Source organism: Syngnathoides biaculeatus, chromosome 18 (assembly GCF_019802595.1).
Source record: "Syngnathoides biaculeatus isolate LvHL_M chromosome 18, ASM1980259v1, whole genome shotgun sequence".
In the NCBI taxonomy this organism is placed as follows: domain Eukaryota; kingdom Metazoa; phylum Chordata; class Actinopteri; order Syngnathiformes; family Syngnathidae; genus Syngnathoides; species Syngnathoides biaculeatus.
The window spans coordinates 201,304-223,621 of NC_084657.1; the positions used below are offsets into that span (position 1 = coordinate 201,304).

Sequence of the window (22,318 nt, forward strand, 5' to 3'; positions counted from 1 at the left end):
CGGGCTAACCATAGTGATGGGATGATGTTACGATGGTACCGCAAGGAACGTATTGACAAGCTCCGCAAACTGTGTCGGCACTGTGTTAGACAGTGTTGGTCACTCGATAGTTTATTCGTCAAATCATTGCAGAGGAAACAAAATGGACTTAAGATGGAAAAGCCTACGTGCAGCAAAGCAGACATTAGCCTGTGTAATATTTCAGCGCTAGTCCTTTACTTAAAATATGAACATATAATTGAATAATTCGTTTACTGTGTTGTTCATGAGAAGAGTTCCAGGCTCTAGAAAACTTCTTGGAACGATCCAAGAAATCAGTGGAAGGTGAGGGCAAGCCAAAATCCAACAGCAAAATGCGTAACATGCCTATGCTGTTTGTTTTCTTACGAACATAATTTAGCGTGGCGCTTCCAAACCACACACTTCCTGTATTGGTCTGATTATATATATTTATTTTTTTTTTTTTTCTCTCTCGTAAGAGCCACACACGAACCATTGCACTTGAGTGCTTACCCGCTGCTGTTTTTTTTTTTTTTTTTTTGGGCCCGTGTTTTTCACTGGCTAACCACGAGTTTTGAGGGCCTCTTGTCAGGTGCCTATGCGCGGTTCTGTGTTGAACCAGTTTGTGTTCTGGTAACGAGGTGGTGTGAGTCCAAAATTAATTGTCAGTGTGGTTGGGTTTTGTGTCAACCCCAACACGGAGACCCCTGTTGTCTCCACTGTGGATGTCACAGATGTCTAGAAAATGTTTATCCCGCCTCTGACATCTTCACATGGGAACTTCATGGATTAGTCTGCTGATTTAATGTACGCTTGCACTTCTTGGCTTCTGTTTTCAACCGATGTGTCGTCGACAAAGTTATACCGATCACTTCGATAGGTTCCATAATTCGACAGTAGGAGATAATGGGCCCATCCAACTGTTCCCGTTCACAACCCAGTAGATGAAAACATCAAATGTGTGTTTCCTCTTACATTGGACACGACGGGCTTCCATTTTGGGGTTTACAGGAAACGTCCACACTATTCTTGGCTCATACTATCCGTAGGACCGAAAACTGGCCGGTATCGGAACCCTACAACACAGAGCTGGTAATGTTGTCACCAGCACGCAAGGCGAAAAGACAAAAGGAGAAGCACTTTTGGGAGCCACTCAAACGCTGTGGTTAGCCCAGCTGGCTGTTTGTAAAAAGTGTGTCGCGTTCCAGAAGGAAGGAACAAGGGAAAAAAAAAACCAACAACTGTCCCGAGGCCGCACTCATTTCCTTTGTCCTCTTTGATATTGCGTCGCTGTGTTTTGTTTTTGTTGGCTCATGATTGATCGTGTCTTGGATTACGTTCGAAATTAACGTTGAAACTGAATCTTTGAAACGGCCAAAACTGTTAAATCCCCGACCGTCTTCTATCTTCACGTCTGGGGTCCGGAATTGCTTCATTTTTATTTTATTTTTTTTTAAAGATTTGAAAAAATACTTTTGTGTTTATCGGCCGTTAGTTGATAGCTAGCCACACGTGGGCTAGCGCTTTCTTATCGAGTCTTTGTGGCGAAACTGATTTGAGGCCTGCTCAGATGAAAGGCAAAACCGGAACAGTCCAGTCGTGTCGAATAAATGCCCTGAAAATGACGAGATAAAATCTAAATATAAAGCCCACAAATCTGAAGATCCTCTTTAGATTGCTGCTCTTGCTCTTGCCCCTACTGATTTTCCTTTTGACAGGCTGAGTTTAAATGTGGCCATAAATATAATCTCTTATTGTTCCAGAGGAGCCTTCCCATTGGTTTGTGTCAAACACCGCTGTTGAAAGTTGGTATACGTGGCCAAAGGTCCACTGCAATATCTCTTTGGCATTTGTGATGAACGTAATCTTGTCGTATTTTAAAAAAAAAAAAAAAAAAAAAAAACAACAACAACCCATGAAAACAAGACTGATTCATGCTAATCTTTGTAGACACATATCACGTCTAGTTGTAAAAGATGTGGTTTGTGGTGCATGCCGATTGACTGACTGATTGTTAATTAGTGCAAAGTTTAACCTTTGAGGCGTCAACATCGAGCCTCTGGTATTTGCCACCATAATGAACAATAAATATTATTGTGACATAATACTTTAAAAACTGGTATTTAGTCTCTTTATTTAAGAGCCTTTTGTCACCCCACAAACAGCTCCACCGAAACGGTCCCAGGAAGTGCGGTAGATCACTGGCTAAACAAACGTATCCCTAAATGACCTTTGACTTCCCTTTCCTTGATCGACATGGATGGGAATGGCTTTCGAAATCAGTTGGAATCCCGCCGTGTCATTCAGGTGTTAGTTGAAAGACGAGCGATTGAAAGTACCATCTGTATTGATTGCACCTTTATCTTGGGTTAAATATCTTCGACAGTTACGTATTATGTTTAAAGACAGCCCCGTTGTGACCTCAATTTAGCTTTTATTTTCGCAGTGGCACATATCACTTGATATTTTGGAGCTCCAACGAGCGCTGTCAACAAATGCAGTTCTGTCACTGCAGAGTCGGTCTTCCTAAGCAACTTAGTTTGGTCTTATTCAGGTTAAAAGAAGTCCTTTTATCTGCCGAGGGTTTTGAGATTTCAATTCGCCGCAGACGTACACGAACGCTGTCGCATTACTGCCGCCGTTCGAGGCCCAGCAGGCCCGAGGGACGGTGCAGGCTCACACGGTCCCAAGTGGGAAGACAAAAGCGCTTCTCCCTGTAGAACAAAAAAGAAAAAAGAAAAGGAAACCAAGCAGCGGAAAAGAGTCAGTAGACGTGAGTCAAATGAGCTGGCGGAATTGCAATTTGTGGGTATCGTTTTGGAACATTTTGTATCCGGATTGCGTGCTGTGCCAACACTTTTTTGTTTTTTTTCCTTCCAGTCTAGATTAGTATTTTGTTTGTTTTACCCCACTTTCTATGCACAGATTAACATTACTGCTGACCATTTTCTAAAGCTTAATGCGCAGCATCTGTAAATGGAGGACTTTGACTCGACTGCCTTCCAATTCAGTTGCGCCGCAGACAAAGCAGTCGCAGTTCAGTTCTCCGAAGTTGAGACAATTTGTTTAGAATAAACATCGCAGGTCAGTGCTTCCAAGTCAGAACGTCAATGTTATACATCTGAGAATCGAGAGTGGGCTGTGAAACAACAATCCAATCCAAATTCCGGTAATGTTTAATGACCCCCATGTTTGTTTCTCGTGTTTTTTCTCTCCAGGTTGGATTTTCTGACAGCACAGCAGTGAATGCAGTGCTGTTAGGAAGGCAGTTTTGTAGCCCTCGACTCAGTTGTTGGTCGTTTGTGACAAAGTGACTTTTTTTTTTTTTTTTTTTTTGGATTCGTTAGTAAAATGGTCAGCAAGAATGTGAAGATCACATGGTTTTTGTGTGTGCATATGAAGGCCAAAAGGTGCTCTTTTTTTTTTTTTTTTTTTTTTTGGAATCCGCCCACCTCCGAAGCACTCCCAGTCCTTTTTTGTGGCTCTTAACCCTTTGGATTCACTTCCCCGTCCTCCTAGTGACTCATGTCTCATGTTGATGACTTACTTTTAGATTAGGGCCACGTACACGTATCGGGATTTCTGTGAGATTTTACACGGGGACGGACACTCGAGCTCAAGTCTGGAAGAATTCCCGCTCGCCGCGCGTCGGTATGGGTTGACTTCTCAGTCCAAAGAACACATTGCATCAAAGGTGTCACTCAGAATTCTGCTCCATGTGCCGTATAGAGTAGAGATCCAATGTGCATGAATTCTGACATGTACAGTCTTTATTTATATATGTTGTCATTGTAAATGTTTATTGTACAGTGGACAAAATGGATTTATCCTCCCAGTTCACCAACGGGGAGTTGGACTTAGACAGACCTTCCTCCGTCATTCTGTACAGCTCTTTTTGTACCGAATGTGCACAAAGCAGAAACAGCTGAGGTTTAATCTCACAAATGTGCTTCTGGATGAGACTACACATGCCGCCATCTTGTAAAAAGCCTTCCCAGAGCACTTGAAGCTGTTGGTTAACAAAAGGGATGGGAGACCAATTCTACATTTTTATTTTGTATTTTGTTTTATTTTTGTACTTCTTCTTGGTGTAATAGCCTTGTGTCTTGATACATTTGTCAATACAGTATCGTGTACTGAGGGGTAATAGGTTCAAGAACAGTGGAGGGGGGAGGGTGATGTAATAAAAACAGAACAATGCTGCTCTTACAGGGGGGGCGGGGGGGGGACACACTAAGTATGTCTTGTGTGTTTGTTGGTGGCATATGTGCGTACAACTTGCTTGCTCTAATAAATGTTTGCTCCTTAAAATGTCTGATCGGTGTTTTTCTGCTTTCACTTGCCAAGCTCATTGAGTTCACCTTCCCAGCTTTGTGTTCTCAATTGGATGTTTTGAGTTGTTTGGCTTTCACAGACTTACAAAAGGTTTGCCATTGGAATGGAAGTTTGTCTTTGTCGCAGGTCCTTTCCGGCTAACCGGTCGTAACCACTTACTTAACCTGATAGCATTTTTGCCCTGCAATATTTAATCATCCAGCTGAAGCTGGCGTTACTGATCATGAAATGAACTTGAGGTACCTTGTGCTTCTCTTCTACTTTTTAAAAGAATCGCTAAGAATATACTTTTGGCCCAAATCAATGCCAACTTCTCATCGCTCGATGAGTTGTCATCAGATGCGGAAACACAGGACGACGAGTCGTCGTCTGAGGCTGAAATGGAATTTAAACAAGTCAGCGAAGAATCCGGACGAGAGGAAAACGGTGAGTGTGCCCGCTCTGCCGAGTCTTGTGCATCTTTTTCAAATAAGCACAAGTGGCGTAGGTTTGTTGAAAATGTCTCCTGGGAGTCGAAACCGCTCCGCGCTTACGTCGTCGTGCAAATGTCTGCCCGCAGGGGGGAACCTGTCCTCGTCGTCTGCCGACGCTGACGTGGATGAGCCCAACCGGAAGCGGCACCGCTTGCTGCGCCACAAACTCACTTTGGACGAGGAAACAGGAAGTGACAAGGCGGCATCGGGAAACCGAGTCGCAAAGGCAGACAAGAAGAGAGTCGTACGCCAGCCGCTTAGCAGTAAGGAAACCTCATATGTGAAGCGCTGCCTTTCTGTATCCTCTTGGAATTTTCTCAACGTGACGCCGCTTTATGTCCAGCTGACGACGAGAGCGGAGAAACTGACATTAGCTCGTCGGGGCTGGCGGAACTTGGAATGTGCGAGGAGCTGAGTGGATCCGAGGAGGAAGAGAAGCTCGAAAGGTACAAAAGGAAATCAAAACATTAATTCCACTTTCTTTTGAACAAGGCAAAAAGGTTGATGACTTCCTCAGCCTCTCCGTTATCATCCCCATTTATGTCAAATTGAGTTCCTTTTATTTGTTACGTGAAGCGGCCGCGAGTTGTCCTGCCGCATATTTCGTCTTCTCGTGCTCTGAACGACTTGATTATCTGTGTCACGATGAAGGCGATGACCTGTAGTTTGAAAAGATGCATTTTAAATCCTGGAAATTTTTGACACCTTTCCTATTGTTTGTGGAAAATACGGGTAACCAAATATTTAAGTCTTCACTATTGTTCAATTACTATTGTTGAATTGAAGAGGATTTTTTGGGGTGGGGGGGCTTGTAATATCTATTAAATTTTTTTTTTTTTTTTGCCAAAACAAAGAGAACAAGTCCATTTATCAACAAAAATAATGCAGACCCCCTTTAATTGCATTAGTGTACCACAGGAACTGAGTTGGGCCAAATTTGGCCCCAGCGCCTTGATTTGAACACCTGTAGATTAGCCATTCATGAGTGAAAAATGCACACCAGAAATGTAGGTGCGGATGCAATAGTTGTCCAAAAGCTCCCAAGATATGAATTCCCAATTCCATACTCCATTCCATGCCATGTTCACACATGTATATTTATGTCTGTGTAGTGTACATCTCGCTATGGAGCTCTTTGTGTGGCATTTGCATGTCATTTTTATTTTTTTTATCCGAGTATTCTTTGACTTCCTCCCACATTCCAAAATGACAGACGTCCGCTGAAACGAACCCTAAATTGTCGCCTTGGGCGTGAATGTGATTGTAAATGGCTGTGTGTGTCCTGTGATTGCTTGGAAACCAGTCCGGAGTGAACCGAGTCAAAGACTCTTCTGGCAAAATGGAAATGAAAGGAAAGGAACTGGCTCTGTATCCCTTTGTTCTTTTCTTGCTCCAGTCCACCCCTTAAAGTCAAGCAAGAAGCCCCTCCGTTCGTAAACCGGACACCCGTGACCTGCATTTTGCTGTCCGACACCAGCAGTGAGGAGGTGACCGTAGCAATGACCGCTCAACATTCGCTACTTGGCAAGAAGAAGTTTCACGTTTTTCTTTTCACATCATTCAACCCGCATTGGGGCAGAGCGAGCGAGACGTTGCGCAGGGTGAGCTGAGCGGCAGTCAGGGCACGCCCAAAGGACGCAAGAAGATCCGCAAAATTATCCAAGACGACAATCTCCGGTCGGAGACCCAGCAGGCGCTGCGAGAGGAGGAGGAGCGATGCAAACGACTGGCAAGTCGGGAGGAGCTGATGGAGGACCGGCGAGAGGTAGCGCGCACACACGCGCACGAGCCATTTTGTTTTAGTCAAGACTGACTGCCCAGCATTGCTTTGCAGACACTTGTCGCGGATCAGTCTCAAGAGTCTGTCACGACCAAGCTGGTTCTGGATCAGGATGAGCAGACCAGGACACCTCTAGTCCAGGTGCACAGGAACTTAGTGACCCACCTCAAGCCTCACCAAGTAGATGGTCAGTGTGCCCATTTCAGTTGTGGTTCTTCACACATTATTTCGGTTTTATTCCTAAAGAGGCAATTTCATATTGTTGTAAGCAACTGGAACATTACGCACAGGTTAAACAATAGCACGGCTCTAAAATAAAAACGCCGCTGAGGATAAGCAGTTGAGAAAATGGATGACTGGTGTTATACGCTACACATTACGCCACGTCATCGCGAGGCAACCCACGGCCCCTTGTGGCACGTTTGGAATGTCTTCCAAAGGTATGCAAATACTGTACTGTAACTTTAAAAGGTGCGCCCACTCTGCGGAGCTTTTCAATCGCCAAACCATGTGCCGCAGGTATAAAACGCACGTACCGTTGTGTTGCGAAATAAGATATTCGCACCAAAATGCGTGTGTTGGCGTGGGTGCATCCCATCAATCGCTACTTCCTCAATTATGCTCTTATTTTGAACAGACAAATTGCAGCCAAAGTGATCAATACAACGGAACGCTTAAAAATACTCAAACACACGCAACGGGTAATACTAACGGGGCATTTACGTTATATTAATATACGGTGGTACCTCTATTTCCAAAATTAATTCGTTCTGGAAGTTGTTACGTAACGTTTTTCCCATGCTTTTTACATTAACAGCCTAATCCATTCCAAAGCTCCCCACCAAAAAAAGTACATAAGAATAATCATCGTTTACCTTTGGCGTCGGGCGACTATGTGAAGAGAAGCGAAAGGCATCGCGGGGGAAGGAGGAAGGGGCAACCGGTTGGCAGCCGAGAGAAAGCATACCAACGTATGCAGGCACACAACTTCATTCCACTAAAGTTTGTTGGGGGGCCCGTGGTGAGAAATGATGAATAAACCTGCAAAAAAAAAAAAACACAAACAAAAGACTTCACCAATGTGCGCTAGTTTGTGACAAAACGTGTGAAAGTGCTTGTGTGCGATTTGCTCAAGTGTCCAAGGGAAACTAAAAGGATCATGGGTAAAGATTGACGTCCTTCCTAGCCAACGGGATGGCAGGAAGATCCTACGGCGATAGCCAATGGGAGAGCAGCTCTTATCGCGCCACGTAAACCAAGATACAGGATGTTTGCGTTCGGTTGAAGTTGGAGGCTGCGACTTTTTTTTGCCTCTCGTATCTGAAATTTTCCTTCATAACAAGAGACAATATTTTTTGAAGAGACCTTTCGTAACCTGAATTTTTACTTACTAGAGACGTTTGTAAGTAGAGGTACCACCGTATACAGTATGCACCGTAATTTCTTGTGTATAATGCATTTAAACAACGCATAATTTTGCTTCTACTCGTGTGATCAAAGCGTGTAGTATTCTCTTTATTTTGTGTGTGTGTGTCCGTGTGTGTCCCCCCCGCATATTTTTTTCTGAAGTTAAGCACTGTTTGACTTGTTTCTCTCTGTCCTCGTCAACAGGAGTCCAGTTCATCTGGGACAACTGCTGCGAGTCTGTGAAAAAGACCAACTCCTCTCCGGGATCAGGTTGCATCCTGGCCCACTGTATGGGCCTGGGGAAGACTCTGCAGGTAGGCGGAGACGGCGCCGTTCAAGTAAAGTGCAGGACCAATACAGTACAGCGGCGCCTCTACTTACGAACGTCTCTCGTCGCGAAAAAATCCGGTTCCGAAACGCCTCTTCGGGAAAAACATTGTATATTGAAATGAATATTGCATTATATGTAAAAGGCAAAACTAGGCGCTGGATTGGCAGCCCCCAAATTCCACCGGACGTTTGTGTGGCGCGATAGAGCTGCTCTCCCATTGGCCGTAGCATCTTCCTGACATCCAATTGGCTGGGGGGGGGGACGTCTAAATTTACCCACGATGCTTTGCGATGACATACATTTCAAACTACGGTTGGTAGGTCTTTTTTTTTTTTTTTTTTTTTTTTTACAAAATGTTTTTACTCCGCGTCCAGCACACAGTGCCGCCATTTTCTTGTAAGTTGCCGTTAATTCAGGTTTCTCTCGCAAGCATGACGAAATCAAAATTCATGAAGGAAGGCTGCGTCCAAAAATCACAAAACGATGTCAAAAATGGGACATGGCAAAACGTACCTTGACTTGATTTGGCTCCGTAACGCTATGACGTGGGACGAGGCAGTTAGGCTAGCTGACGCCCGTCAACACACGCGACAAGTGCCATCACGCAACGTCTGTGCTTCGGCGTATGCGCACGCGTGGCCCTGGAGAACAACGCCCCCCTCGCATATTTATGACGTGGTGGAAAAAAATGTGAGGGAGTGACGGCAGGAATTTTTAGGATCAGTCCACCTTATGTACGTACGTTGAATGCGTATTTTTGGCAGGGAACTTGGAACGGATTAGGTTATTAACACGTTAAAAAAAAAAAACCCAAACGTCACATCACTAAACAACTTCCAGAACAAAATTTTGTAAGCAGAGGTACCACTGTGTCTTTTTTTTTGTCAGTTTAAACCTTAATCTGGCAGTTTGAGATTAAAAGTAGATGACGTTTCAAGCTATAAATATTTTGTACGTCCCTGTACTTATTTTGAGGTGGTTACCTTCCTGCACACGGTGTTGTGGTCGCAAATCCTACATTTTAAAACGGCCTTGGTCGTGTGTCCGCTCAACACCGTCCTCAACTGGGTTAGCGAGTTCAACAAATGGCAGAAAGACTTGGGCCAAGATAAACTCAAGGTAGGAGAGTGACGACGCACATTTCAACAGAATAAAGAGTAGACGTGTCCTCACGGTTATCACTGATACAAATACGTGACAGGTTACCGAGCTGGCCACTAAAAAGAATCTTGCTGACCGATTCCGAGCTCTGCAGGCTTGGAACAGTACCGGAGGTGTGATGATTATGGGCTACGAGATGTTCCGAAACCTCTCGCTATCCCCGAAAGTGAATAGGAGTGACTTGAAGAAGGCGTTGAAGACTCTACTGGTGGATCCAGGTAGTGTACAAGGCATCTGTCAGATTACTTGAATGTTGGTTTGTTTTTTTTTTTTTTTTTTTTTTTTGAGGGTGTTTTGGCAATTTGGTGACGGTCAGGTCCAGACTTTGTGGTATGCGACGAGGGGCACATTCTGCGCAACGAGAACTCCAACATTTCCAAAGCCATGGGTGCCGTCAAGACGCGGCGGAGAGTCGTGCTGACCGGCACGCCGTTGCAAAACAACCTCGTCGAGTGTAAGTAAATCCAACCGCCGTCTTCGTCTGACCTGGCTCAACCGGTCCTTTTGCTTTGCGGGTTCTGTTGTCCATGTATTCCACCGTTTGACAAAATGTACCTGATTATTCTTTCTTATTTCTGGGAATGTTGATGTGAGTTAATGCTTGGGCACGCTGGGTTTGGTGTTAGAAGATGTGAAGGGGCCTGGGGGGAGCAACACTTTGAATAATGTCAATATAATTCGCTTTTTCTATAGTCCAAATGAGATTTGACTTTCCGGAGCGCAAGCTTGACATCCGTTTCCTATCGGCCGTGCAGACCACTGCATGGTCAACTTCATCAAAAGGAACCTTCTGGGCTCACTGGGGGAATTCCGCAACCGCTTCGTCAACCCCATACAGAACGGCCAGTGCGCCGACTCCACGCCCAAAGATGTCCGGATCATGAAGAGGCGGGCGCACGTCCTCCACGCCATGCTGTCCGGATGTGTGCAAGTAGGAATTTGTCTGAATTCATCATTATCTTTGACTCTTGCCCCAGTAGCCACAAAACCACTTTTTACTTTTAAGAGGAGGGATTACTCTGAGCTGACTGAGTTTCTACCTCCCAAGTACGAGTACGTGGTGGCAGTTCGACTGTCACCTCTTCAATATAAGTTGTACACTCACTACCTGCAGCACGTCAGTGGTAAGTAGAAAAATGTCCCCGATTGACGCCTGTCCTCGAAATGTACTTTCTGCCATAATCGCATCCCTGAAATCATCTCATCACAATCAAAGAATCAAACGGGAATGGCTTATTTTCATCATAGCTGCCGACCGGGTTCCAATTTTGGTCGCACATGCTAATTCCCGCACGCAATCCTCTCAGAACCCGACAAAAGATCTGCGCACCTAAGTCGGGGGGGGGGGGGGGCTAAATGTGTCGACGTATCCGTCGGCGCCGAGCACGGCTTCGCCCGGGCCGGCTCACGCGTTGTTAGTTAGAAGTGATCCGCATATCATCGAAATATGGCTCGAAACGACAGGGTAATATTGCCCCGGTCGCCTGACTCGGTTGTGACCTCTTCTTCTTTGAAAAGAGCTTCCGTGTCCCGTAGGAGGTGGCGCAGCCTGTTTTCAATGGCGAATGTCGCGGTGTGACGTCACGGACGGACTTGGATGACGCGCTCTCCGCTCGTATTTATGGACGTTGAAGAGAATTACGTCATATGTATTTTTCGTGACAATTTCTATTTGAAAACGTTTCTAGGGATGACACTTGGCCTTTTAATTGACCTCTGCAGATCTTGCGTTGTGATCGCCATTGAAGCACTTCCTCCAAATTCCATATGTTCATCTGAGGCATGTTTTTTTTTGTCCTCAGGCTTCGGTAGCGTGATTGGCACCGCAAAAGTCAAGATCGGAGCAAACCTGTTCAAGGACTTTCAAGCCCTGAGCCGCATTTGGACTCATCCTTGGTGCCTTCAACTCAGCTACAAAGCCAAAGCACAAACGCTCAAAGTGGGGGGAAAAAAAAACACGACTCTCAATGATGCAACAATTTTGGATGAAATTTCAAGACTTACCGTAAATATTTTTGTTTGTTTGTTTTTCAGGGAAAGAAGAATCATCTCGTAATTCCAGACATGGGAAGGTAATACCAAGTGAATTTACCCGCAAACGCTGCCAATACCGTATTCCAAATTATGACCATATCGCAGCCATTTTATGTCAGATACAGTGAACATATTTGTGCTTGGGACTTGGCCTATTCCTTTTTTTTTTTTTTTTTTTTGAGGACTTATCCTCTGAAAAAAAAAAAAAAAAAAAAACGTTTTTGTGCACCATCTGTTGGCAGCTTGATGGCCAGTAAGTATGTTGAAATGAAGTGAGGAGTTTCATTTGGACATTCAGGCTTTGCAGTCCTCTTTCTATATTTGGAACATCACGTGAAGTAAGACGGCAACGGGTACACTCAGGCTCTCTTCCCGAGTTCCGAAGAAGTATTTGGACATGTTTTTTTTTTTCCTGAACGTGGAAGTTGTTTGCGTGTATTCCTTCTTACAAACCTTTGTAAGCGGACATTCTTTAATTTTGGCGCCGATGGTTCCGAACCTCTCTGAAAATTTCTCTTTCGACTTCCTACATGAGCATAAAATGCCCGAATGTTTTAATGAAAGTCCAAAAGGAGAAGAAACGCCAACGTCGTGTATGTCAGTGACAGCTGCATGATGTCCGGGTTCAGCCCGGGTCTCTCCGCTCACAAGAAGTTCTGAGCGGACGCACCGAAAAAGGTGACCTTGGCGTGCTTGCGAGACGCCGAGCAGTCATTGACGGTCCGACGGCCTCAAATATCAGACCAAGTCCGTCGAAGTGGACCCGTTCCATCGCTTGCGGGTGTCGCAGCAGGGACGGAGGCGGGCGCCTTCGTTGGTGAGGGTTAGTTCATTATTTGGCAAGTTTTTGACGCTCCCGGTGCCAGCAATTCACGTAGCAGAAAAAAAAAAAAGTCTGCGTCTTGCTTTTGACCATTTGGCGGGCCAAGTTGAATCTCGCCGCTCTGCAGTCGACGTCGCCACCTTTGGCGGACCGGGGTGAGATTGCGGCCGACAAACCCCCGTTCAGGCCGCGCCCGCAATCTGCAAAAAGTGTTTGGATTTTTTTTGTAGCCCCTCACGCTTCAAACGGATTGAATTTGATATCAACACATTTGTAAGCGAAGCACGGCATTGCGGCGGAACGCCAGATGGAACTTTTTGACTTTTGTCGATTCTTTGAAAGCAGCCCTTCAGTTTCCGGCGGTGGAGCGAGCAACAGCGCCGCCGACGGTCCCCTCCCCGTCGCCGACGCCGCGTCAAAACGTACTGAGGTTCTCTTTGCGTCCGAGCGGTCGCACCCGATTTGTGGCTTCTGACCATTTTGATACCGTTCAGACCCGCGCTGGTTCAAAGACATGCTGTCTCCGCACGACGCCAAGGTCGTGGAGCACTCGGGCAAGTTGGTGCTCTTATTTGAAATCCTGAGGATGGCCGAAGAGTGGAACGACAAAGTGTACGCCTCCTTTCTCGCTGATCAATCTCATCACTTTTCCTCCGTGCAAAGCGATTCCATTTTTCTTTTCTGTTCTTTGCTCAGACTTGTGTTCAGTCAGTCTTTGATCTCGTTGAACCTGATTGAGGATTTCCTGGCGACGTCTCCGCAGAGAAGAAAGGACTCTTCCAAAGGTATTGTCGTTCGAAACAAAGCGAGTACAAAACATAGGCGCGAGGAGACTTTTCGGCACGGGGGAGCGAGCGCTCAGACCGTCACGCCGGCGTGCTGCTGGCTCCAAACCCATTCGTTTGTTTTGGGATGTGCGGAACGGATCGATTTGAATCTTTTATCCAATTCAACGAGTTAAATGCTTTGGATACAAAAGTCAATTGAATTCAATGTGAAAGTGGTAAGTCTCGGTCCTACGCTACTTCTTTCGGCGTCTCCGATATGAACGCTCGTGTTTGTTCAAGAAGGCCTTCTGTTTCCACGCAGCGGGAAGATGGATTAAAAACTTGGATTACTATCGTCTGGATGGCTCCACCGCGGCTGCGTTGCGGACCAAATGGGCAAATTGTTTCAATAACGCCGCCAACGCACGGTACGGCAGATATTGATTGCTTCTTCACCGACATTGAAGACGAGAGCAAATTTGATGTCTTCTCTCCCCCGTAGCGGTCGCTTGTTTCTCATTTCAACAAGGGCCGGCTCGCTGGGCATCAACCTGGTGTCCGCCAACAGAGTGATCATCTTTGACGCCTCGTGGAACCCATCCCACGACATTCAGAGCGTCTACAGGGTCTACCGCTTCGGCCAGGTCAAGCAGGTCTTCGTGTATCGCTTCTTGGCGCAGGTAAGATTCACCTGCTTTCATGTGTTCAGGACTCAAAACCACTGAGTTAGGGTTTCAAAATCTTTGTTCTGGCGAGAACCCGAGCTGCGGCATTCCGAACGAATTGCAGTCGTTTCATGCTAGCTTGGGGGGAATCCGGTCAGGAGACCGTTACAATGGTCGAGTCTCCTTCAGATAAAAGCGTGGATGAGTTTTTTTTCTTTTCCCCCTGGTCTGCTTGACACGTGCAAGCCTTCACTCGAGATATGTTCTTCAGATGGTACTAAAAGGCACTTTTAGTCATGAATTGGATACGACTGTTGAAGGTCACCCGTCAGAACACCAAAGTTTCGGACTTGGTCCTTGTTTTTGAAAGAGTTTGTGTAAATGAAAGAAAAACCCGCACTGGTCATAGAAAGAACTTCAATGGGGGGGGATGGACGTTGCTTTTGCATGGTGGTTCAACAAAAGGATTTCACAAAAACAACAAAAACCTTTGCGAAACAGGCCCGACCAAACAATTTTGCCCGTGTTCGTAGCTCCTTCCTTTGTGTTTATGGTGAAGAATTGACCCGCTGCCGTTGGCACGGCTAACACGACTTGACGATTGTGTGAACGCGAGATGCTTTACGCTTCGCCGTCATCTGTTTTCCATCGTGTTTGTTTACGCTGACGTGCAGGGCACAATGGAGGAAAAGATCTACGACCGGCAGGTGACAAAGCAGTCGTTGTCCTATCGAGTTGTGGATCGGCAGCAGATCGAGAGACACTTCACCCTGTCGGAGCTCACGGAACTTTACACGTTCGAGCCGGACTTGTCGGACGAGCCTCAGTCCAAGAAAAACAAGAGGAAAACCTCGGACTTGCCAAAGGTTCGCACAATTTTAACATCTTCCCCCCTCCCCCCCTTTTTATTTTATTTTTTTTTCCCCGTTTTCTTTGTTGACTCCACATAATAACGCCGCATCCGCATTTGTTGTTTTTAGGATCCGGTTCTGGCAATCCTCCTGGAGAAGTGCAAATACCACATCGTCGGCTACCACGAACACGCGTCCCTGCTGGACCATAAACAAGAGGAGGAGCTCACCGAAGCAGAACGCAAAGACGCCTGGGCCGAGTATCAGGCTGAGGTAACGACCCGGCGGGCGGCTTAAGCGTCCGTCCGTCCGTCCGTCCGTCCGCTATCATAATGAACGTTTCCACGTCTTAGTCCCACCCAGTCAGCGCCCCAGTGAAAATCAAGCCGGAAACCTTGAACTTGAGGACCAACGAAGAGCTGGTGGTAAATATTGCCGGCCGGACTTCCTCTTTTGCGCGTGGCTCGACCCCGACAAATGCCCTTTGCAGGACTTGCTGAACACGAGCAGAGCGAAATTAGCCGCCTCCTTCCAGGCCGTGCAGGCCATGTCGTCGCACCCTCTTAACGAATACATGCTGCATGTGGTGAGTCGGTCACAAAAACAACTTTGTGTTCAATCCGGTCTGCACCGCGCTCGCTTAGCATATTCGTTGGCGGGCCTTCGTTTAGGACGAACCCAAGCGATTCCCCATCAGTAGAGAACATGAAGGAAGCAAATAGAATCGATGCCGTGTTGAACACGTTGAACTCCAAGGTGTTTGTTGTACCGTGCAGATGAGCAAGGGGAGCAAGGGCGACCTAGGCGGGCTCCAAAAGGTTTTTTTTTTTTCCACGCGCCCGCAGCTCGGATTCCAGCTCGAGCGTGACGCGACACGTCTCCTTCTGTTCAAGGGGCGGCAGAATCCCCAACTGCCCAGCGACCGGGTCAGGTTGAAGGCCCTTCGGTGGAAACAAATCGACACCAAGGAGCTGGAGCGCAGGAAGGCTTTTTACGCCGAAGTTCTTGAAGAGCAGCGAACGGTAAGTTCAAGCGCCACCGCGTGACAGAATATGACCAACGAACGGCCGCCGCGCTTGCCTTCCAGCTGACGCTGCACATCCAGAGCATTTTGAGCGGGCGACGCATGCAAGAGATGCAGGGGGCCCACACGTCAGACGGAAAGCCGCAAACGGCGACAAATTAAGGGACGGACTGGTCGCTTCACCTCTTTTCTTCCACAATAAGCACTTTAAAATTTCATCCGTGTGATGATTTCCGCTGAGAATGCGATCTGCCTTCATCAATCAAGCGATCCTAGTTCGTAATGTATTGTAGGGAGTAATAATTAGAATCGCATCGGAATCAGTGTCAGTCTTTGTCTTTCTCACAGTGAGCAGGACGGGGACGTAACGCCAATACTGTTCTATTTAAATGCATCTTATGTTTGCCTCTTGTTTTTATACATCCTTCAAGAATCAATAAAACACAAGAAATCATGCAGAGATAACTTTGAGATTACTTAATGCGATACAAGAAACAAAGGAAAAAGGCACACACTCAATGAACTGCAAAATAGGCTCGCTGCTTCTTTTCAACCTCCGCGTATGACCAATATGACATCAAAACGCCGTTGAGGCATTCATAAACTGATTTGAGATTTTGGGGAATTTTGACTTCATGCAAAGCGGTTTGGCTCATCAGTACTTCTACTTTGTTTCCTCTCGATTTGTGGAATAACGCAACGAAAATGTGCAACCCCAAAAAGGTGTTGATTGCCAATAGACGCCACAAGGTGGCAGCAAAGCACTACTTTTGTTTCAATTCAACTCTTGGGTTCACTTTGACCAAGATGACCTTAGTTCAGGGACTCAGTGCTGGAGTATACTGGAGTACTATAGTCACATTTATTCAACATTGCTATTTTACACAAACAATAACAAAAGTAGGCTGGAGACTTTCAGTGACTGCTTTCATTTCCGGATGTTTGAGGTCCTCACCCAAAATTTAAAAAAAAAAAAAATATATATATATATATATATATATATATATATATATAAAAAGTCTGAAGTGTTTGTGGTCCCTGCAGAGAGAGAGGAGGGGGGGGGGGGGGGCACCTCAAGCTGCAAATGTTGTTGGAGCTGCCGCACGCTCGGCCATCTGTCAGCGTCCCGTGTCCAAGTCCCTCATGTAGTCCTGCAGGGCCTGAAGTCTGGCGTCGATCTCCAACAGCTCGGCGCCCGTGTCCATGGAGCGCTCTGATGAAAAAGGCCCACACTTCAACCTTAAATCCGCCGTCAGACAAACGGACCAGACGGGACGACTGATTTGAATGACTACGCAAAGTGTCTGCATCCGTTTGGGCACGTGAAAAAGCTTTTTGTTCGTAATAATAATAATCTGATGTGCCAATGCCCCACTTCGCTTCCTTCAAATGAATGAAATTGATGGCGTTGAGAAATGCGGAAAGGTGACTCTCTCTACCTCTGTCCTTGGTCCTGTATGTCGGGGTGCTGCTCAAGGGCTTCCGGGCCAACAGGCTTCCTCGGGACTGTTGACGGTTTCGGACACGTTGACCACTGTGCTGTGCGGGTTTCACGTCACCGATGAGGATTAAGAGACACGAACGAGGCCTCACTCACCACGCTGGGGCCGTTCGACGTCTGTTTCCTTCCCCTGTCAGATGAGATGATGAGAAGACGCAGCGGGCTCAACGCAAAACGGGAAAGTTCACCTGCGCAGTGCCTTGCTCGTTTCCTCCGGATCGGCCAAGGAGCTCTCCGAGGAGTTCCTGCTCCCCCGCCGCTCCACGGACAAACTTCGACCTCGACTGCCGGAGCCACTCAACTGCGGGCAAATCTCTCTGGAGCGGGAACGCCCTCGCTCGGGCGCCACCGCCAAGTCTCGCCGCACCTTTAACTGTCTGACGACACGCCAATGAACAATCATCACCATCCTCATCCTCATCCTCGGAAATACAGAAACTCGCTGTCAATTTCACATTTTGGAGGGAAAGCTACTTTTTGAGTTCAGATTCTCTCAGCCGGCGCTGTCGGTCCTGGACGTAAGCGGTCGGGTCGAAGCGAGCCGCTCGCGACCCTGCGAGTGAGGAAGCGCGTTGTAATCATGAGACACTTGAAAAATAATTCCATAAGATAAGAATGTTGAAACATTTGTGGTTTGGATTTGAACACAAACAAAGTGAAATCAACGTCTTGGGGCAAAGCTCCTACCAGCGGGCGACGGCGACGACCTCCGCGGCCCCGCGGAGTCGGCCCGTCGTCCTCTTTCCGCTCTGCGCTCTCTGGATCCCGAGCGCCCCCTGACTGCGTCGCGGAGGCGGCAGATCTCCCCGCGTCCGGACACGGGCGTCCCTTTGCTTCGGGTGCGAGGCGACCGGGGAAGATTCAGAAATGTCAACGGCGACCTGCGCGTTTGCTATCTGGGCCTTTCGGTGAGGATTTGCCCGACTTGAAGCCTTTGCTGTCGCGCCACAATTACACAAACGCACAATATGGCAGGCAAAATCTAAACTCAAATATACATAACAAATTGGAATATGAATAAAAGAATCTACAATCCTATGCACGAGGGATGCCCGTCGCTTTTTCTTATTGAGGTTTTGTTCCAGCCATCTAACCAGAGGATGAATTTGAAACGGGGGAAAAAACAACTCAACGCAGTTGAAGTTGCACGGGCCCAACCTCTGCAGACAACATTGACGACAAGGCAACTTGTAAACGCAGGTCGGCGCAAGAAAGTCTCGCCGACCCTGAGCGGAAAGAAGCGAAACATTTCATCTCGCCTCGCTGACCCTCTGCGGAGAAGCGCCACTTCGTCGGTGAGACTGTTGACGCGAAGGCGCAGCGCGCACTCGGAGGCCCTCAGCTCGTCCAGCTTGAAGGACAGACGGGAAGGAGTTAAAAGCCAGGACGAGCCCGACCGAATCCCGGTGGAACCACGTCCACCTGCTCCACGAGGAGACGCTGCTCCTGGCACCGTTTGGCGGCCGAGCGCCGACTCTTGGCCTTCTCCTCCTCCGAGGTCGTCGCCCCGTCCCAAGCCCTCCGGTCCAGACGGCCGCCGGGGGCGGAGGCGCTCGTGGCCAGCTGCAGTCGCTCCAGGACCTTGGCGATGGCCTCTTTCTCCTCCTTCGTCACAGCCAGCCTGGGCCGAGATACAAACCAATTCAAATATCTTTGCGGGTAGCCGACGGAAGTGCGCTCCGTAGCTTTTTTTATGACGACGTTATTACAATGTCATAGGACCGTGATGTCTCCTGCCCAATCAATAGCAATAATAATAAGAATAATGAAAAAGGCAAAGGTTTTAGCGTCACGGTAGAAAAGCATCAATTATTGACACCCTACTATAAATGTTGATGATTGTGGGAAAAAAAAAAAATGTCAATACATTACAAACAATGATTGCTCAGCAGTTTATAATTTCACACAAATGACCCCTGTGAGGATTTGATATTTGGGGGGCCTCTTTATACGCCTGCGCTCGCCAACGCCCACATTGCATCATGTGATCGACCCCCCCCCCCCCCGATTAAACCTATCATCTGTTCATTTAGGTCCATTTGTTGCTCTTCCACAGTTGCCATCGTTGTTGCTTTGTTTCGTAAAAGAAAGTAAAAATGACGTAAAAGTGCTGAGGCAGCTCCACCTTGTGGTGGCCAAGCCAATAGCAGCCGCGGCGACGCCCCGACTTTGGAGAAAAACTGCAGCGCATTCTCAAAAGTGCACGCGTTGCGCTGGAGTTTAAAGGCACAGCGCGTAAAGGTGAGGTATACTCGCACTCGCCGTCCGTGCGAGTATAAAGTGAGAAAGTGACAATGCCACGTCCGAGGCTGCTCGTCTGTCAGTTAACGTCCGTATTCAGAAAGAACTTTGGGGGGGAGACAGTTTTTCAGCAAATAAACTCTGCGCATCATTCTTTGCACAAGAGCACGTTTCCACCTACTCTGCCCGTAAGCGCTGGATTTCCAGCTCCGCAGCCTTGCCGACGCCGTGAGAAGTGAGCGCGCTCAGCTCCGCCCTGAGGGTCCTGATTTCCTTTTGGAGGGCGGCCGGGTCCGGCTTGCCGACGTACGGCAGCGGCAGAGGGTAGTGGATCCTGCGGATCGGGATGCGAGTCAGCGGCGCGCGCCGTTACGTGGGGGTGGGGGGAATAATACGGCGACGTCGCGGAAAACCTGTCAAATTCCACCGTGTAGATGAGGATGAGGTAGCGTTTGGCGGTGAGAGCGGACGACTGCGGGCGGCCTCGGGGGCGACCCACCACGCCCGCTTTTCGGTTCCGAAGCAGCTCCAGGTCGGCGTAGGTCAGCAGGTCCAGAGTGACACAATCGCTCGTCTGTGAAAATGCACACACGTGCAAAATCGGCTTTTCTTTTTTTAGCTCGCAAAGGATAACTCGTTATTTCCAAAGGATTTCTTTTTGGGACAACGAGTAGTGGGACATGTTTTGCGTCCCTGGTGGGGGGAGGGGCACAGGTTGAGAGCAGTGGTGGAGGCTTGCTGGTGTAAACAAAACCTTAACGTTCAAATTTGGAATAAAATGATGACTAATCCAATCAGAACACGTCGGCATCGAAGAGCTTTCTTGTGTGCGCGGTCGACGAACGGATGAAAGTCGCCCAAAGATTTTCAATGTAAGTGTCAGCGCACTGAAAATTCCTCCACTGCTGCGGAGAGCGTGAATTCGCTCCCGTGTGGCAAAAGAAACGCTCGTCTGCGGCCGTCCACGTACCTTTCTCACGGCGGACTCCAACATGCTACAAAAGATGGGAAACTGCTTGAAGTTGCCAGTTTTGCGGGTGAGATCTTCAATGTCTGCACAAACAGGAAGGAGGCGACGTGAGCTCGCCGACCGACTTCCCGCCGTCGGGTCGGCGCCGGCCGCGATCCGACTTACACGCCGGATCAAATTCTCCCTTCCACTGATCCGCCGTCTTTGAATCGGAGATTTCCACCAGCAGCGCGCCCGCGTCCGCCTCCACCTTGACGGCGAACTCGGCCCCTCGAAACACGACATTCTCCGTCGCCGCCGAGGCCTCCTCCATCTTTCTGCGTGTCAGGCCAACAAGTGGCTCCAACCAAATACTGGTTAAAAAAAAAAAAAAGTTTTCATCAGTCCAATTCCTCGCTCCGTTTGTGGATATCGCCCCGAAATATTCGTCCCTGCTCCCGGCGGGTCTGGGTTAGGGTTAGCCTGCGTAGAATTTTGCACGTTTTCTCTGGGTGGCCTCTCCGGTTTCCTCCCACGTCCCAAAAACACGTCGTCATTCATCGCGGATTCTAAACAGCCCCGTCGGTGACGGCCGGGATGGGCTCCAGCGACCCTCGTGAGGATAAGCGGCTCAGAAAACGAACGGATAGTGGTGGTTGAGCAAGTGGAGGAAACGACATGCCGCTGTCACCACAACGCGCGTCTCGGGGAGGTCGTGAGTCAACTGGTACGGTTTAGCCTTTGTTCACGCGGATCTTGCGGTGAATCTTAAGTGAATATACGGCCGTATATCACAAATCATACGGATTCTGAAAATTTACAGTTGGTGAAGAAAGTGACACGTGAATACAATTCTGAACACAGTAATGCCACTCAATAGACTTTGATGATTAGACTTTAGATCTTAAAAATCCTTGACAAACTTTGTGTTTTTATCCCTCCGTTATTTTGACATCTAATTTGCTCCGGTATGTTTTAAGGATTTTTTGCTCTCGATGAGGACTTTTTGGGTAGTTTATACAGGTTGGGACAGATAAATATACGTCAAATTGATTTTTTTCTTTTTTTTTTAAATGAGAAAAGTCGCCGCTGGAAGTCTCCAAATTCCGAACACGCAGTTCTGAGTGACGCTTGACATCGAAAGGGAAAGAAATGTGCTTAGTCACTCAGCAGGCAAATCATTTTTGAAGAATTTGACAGGACCCGACCCGGCTGGTCCGTTGCTGGGGTTCGGTCACGTGTTTTGAGAGCCGAGCTTGATTCCAAATGACCGCTTGACCACCGTGTCGTCGGCGTTAGCTTTAGCCAGCTAGCATGCCTGTTACGATGATAACAACAACAACAAGGCGAGCCACCGCTCCATTTTTCATAAGTCATATTCGGGGGTCATAACAGGTCACATTATTTGGGGTGTGGAAAAAGGTGACAAAAGACTTTTACCTTTGGTTCCAGCGATGAGTCTTGGAGATGCTAACCGCCAGGACACCCGCTAACGTGTGGGAAACATCAGGGTGCGCTGGCTGGCTGGGTCACCTCATGAAAGGGGACAGAAATCGGCACGGTTGCGATGAAAATGAAATATTTGGAAAGGCGCCCCAACGGCCGCGAAACCTCCGATTGCTCTTCTTCTTCTTCTTCTTCTTCTTCTTCTTCTTCTTCGCTTTCTTTGGCTGAGGCTCAGCGACTCGATCTGCGCCATTTTGCCCATCCTCGGCTCGCTGCTGCCCTCAATCGGTGCAGATGGCAAAATACTCTACTGTACATCCATCCGTCCAGTTTCTTTGCCGCTTATCCTCACGGGGGTCGCGGGGAGTGCCGGAGCCTATCCCAGCTGTCAACGGGCAGGAGACATGATACACCCTGAACTGGTCAATCGCATGGAGACAACCAGTCGCACCGACGGGGCAATTTAGAGGGGGATGTGGGAGGAAAGCGGAGGGCCCACCCGGAGAAAAGCCACACGGGTCACGGGGAGA

The 22,318-nt window shown here is 47.8% G+C and overlaps 2 protein-coding genes across 13 annotated transcripts in view; one reads left to right on the plus strand and one right to left on the minus strand.

The window, feature by feature from the left end:
- Positions 1–16,085, plus strand: part of LOC133491611 (transcriptional regulator ATRX-like) — a 23,950-nt gene extending 7,865 nt beyond the window's left edge. For 3 of the 5 annotated variants that reach the window (XM_061802940.1, XM_061802943.1, XM_061802942.1), the window contains exons 11-35: positions 4,607–4,761; positions 4,895–5,071; positions 5,152–5,254; positions 6,205–6,295; positions 6,388–6,573; positions 6,643–6,775; positions 8,200–8,309; positions 9,302–9,445; positions 9,528–9,705; positions 9,804–9,941; positions 10,243–10,418; positions 10,494–10,611; positions 11,290–11,426; positions 11,522–11,559; positions 12,687–12,766; positions 12,839–12,956; positions 13,041–13,129; positions 13,434–13,539; positions 13,614–13,791; positions 14,451–14,642; positions 14,757–14,900; positions 14,981–15,052; positions 15,118–15,213; positions 15,521–15,649; positions 15,715–16,083. In XM_061802940.1, coding sequence (XP_061658924.1) covers positions 4,607–4,761; positions 4,895–5,071; positions 5,152–5,254; positions 6,205–6,295; positions 6,388–6,573; positions 6,643–6,775; positions 8,200–8,309; positions 9,302–9,445; positions 9,528–9,705; positions 9,804–9,941; positions 10,243–10,418; positions 10,494–10,611; positions 11,290–11,426; positions 11,522–11,559; positions 12,687–12,766; positions 12,839–12,956; positions 13,041–13,129; positions 13,434–13,539; positions 13,614–13,791; positions 14,451–14,642; positions 14,757–14,900; positions 14,981–15,052; positions 15,118–15,213; positions 15,521–15,649; positions 15,715–15,813 — 3,187 coding nt within the window. In that variant the 3' untranslated portion in view covers positions 15,814–16,083. Of the gene's footprint in view, positions 1–4,606; positions 4,762–4,894; positions 5,072–5,151; positions 5,255–6,204; positions 6,296–6,387; positions 6,574–6,642; positions 6,776–8,199; positions 8,310–9,301; positions 9,446–9,527; positions 9,706–9,803; positions 9,942–10,242; positions 10,419–10,493; positions 10,612–11,289; positions 11,427–11,521; positions 11,560–12,686; positions 12,767–12,838; positions 12,957–13,040; positions 13,130–13,433; positions 13,540–13,613; positions 13,792–14,450; positions 14,643–14,756; positions 14,901–14,980; positions 15,053–15,117; positions 15,214–15,520; positions 15,650–15,714 lie in introns of all 5 variants that reach the window. The other 2 variants (XM_061802941.1, XM_061802944.1) reach the window with 2 other exon arrangements.
- Positions 6,712–22,000, minus strand: ccdc61 (coiled-coil domain containing 61). 8 transcript variants are annotated; one of them, XR_009792443.1, is made up of 15 exons: positions 21,783–22,000; positions 20,529–20,716; positions 20,364–20,446; positions 19,807–19,967; positions 19,575–19,727; positions 18,575–18,773; positions 18,412–18,503; positions 17,840–17,985; positions 17,627–17,705; positions 17,341–17,529; positions 17,249–17,282; positions 17,091–17,185; positions 16,724–16,864; positions 7,464–7,629; positions 6,712–6,828 (listed from the first exon to the last, which is right to left on the minus strand). XR_009792443.1 is itself a non-coding variant. In XM_061802958.1 (14 exons), exons 2-14 carry the CDS (start codon positions 20,674–20,676, stop codon positions 7,578–7,580), a joined length of 1,572 nt encoding a protein of 523 aa, XP_061658942.1. In that variant the 5' UTR covers positions 20,677–20,716; positions 21,783–22,000; the 3' UTR covers positions 7,441–7,577. The 8 variants fall into 8 exon arrangements, 7 of the variants coding, with proteins under 7 accessions (XP_061658942.1, XP_061658944.1, XP_061658941.1 ...); XM_061802958.1 differs by lacking the exon at positions 6,712–6,828 and having other exon boundaries at positions 7,441–7,629; XM_061802960.1 differs by lacking the exon at positions 6,712–6,828 and having other exon boundaries at positions 7,494–7,629; positions 17,091–17,190; positions 21,783–21,999.
- Between the last annotated feature and the right edge of the window lie 318 nt (positions 22,001–22,318).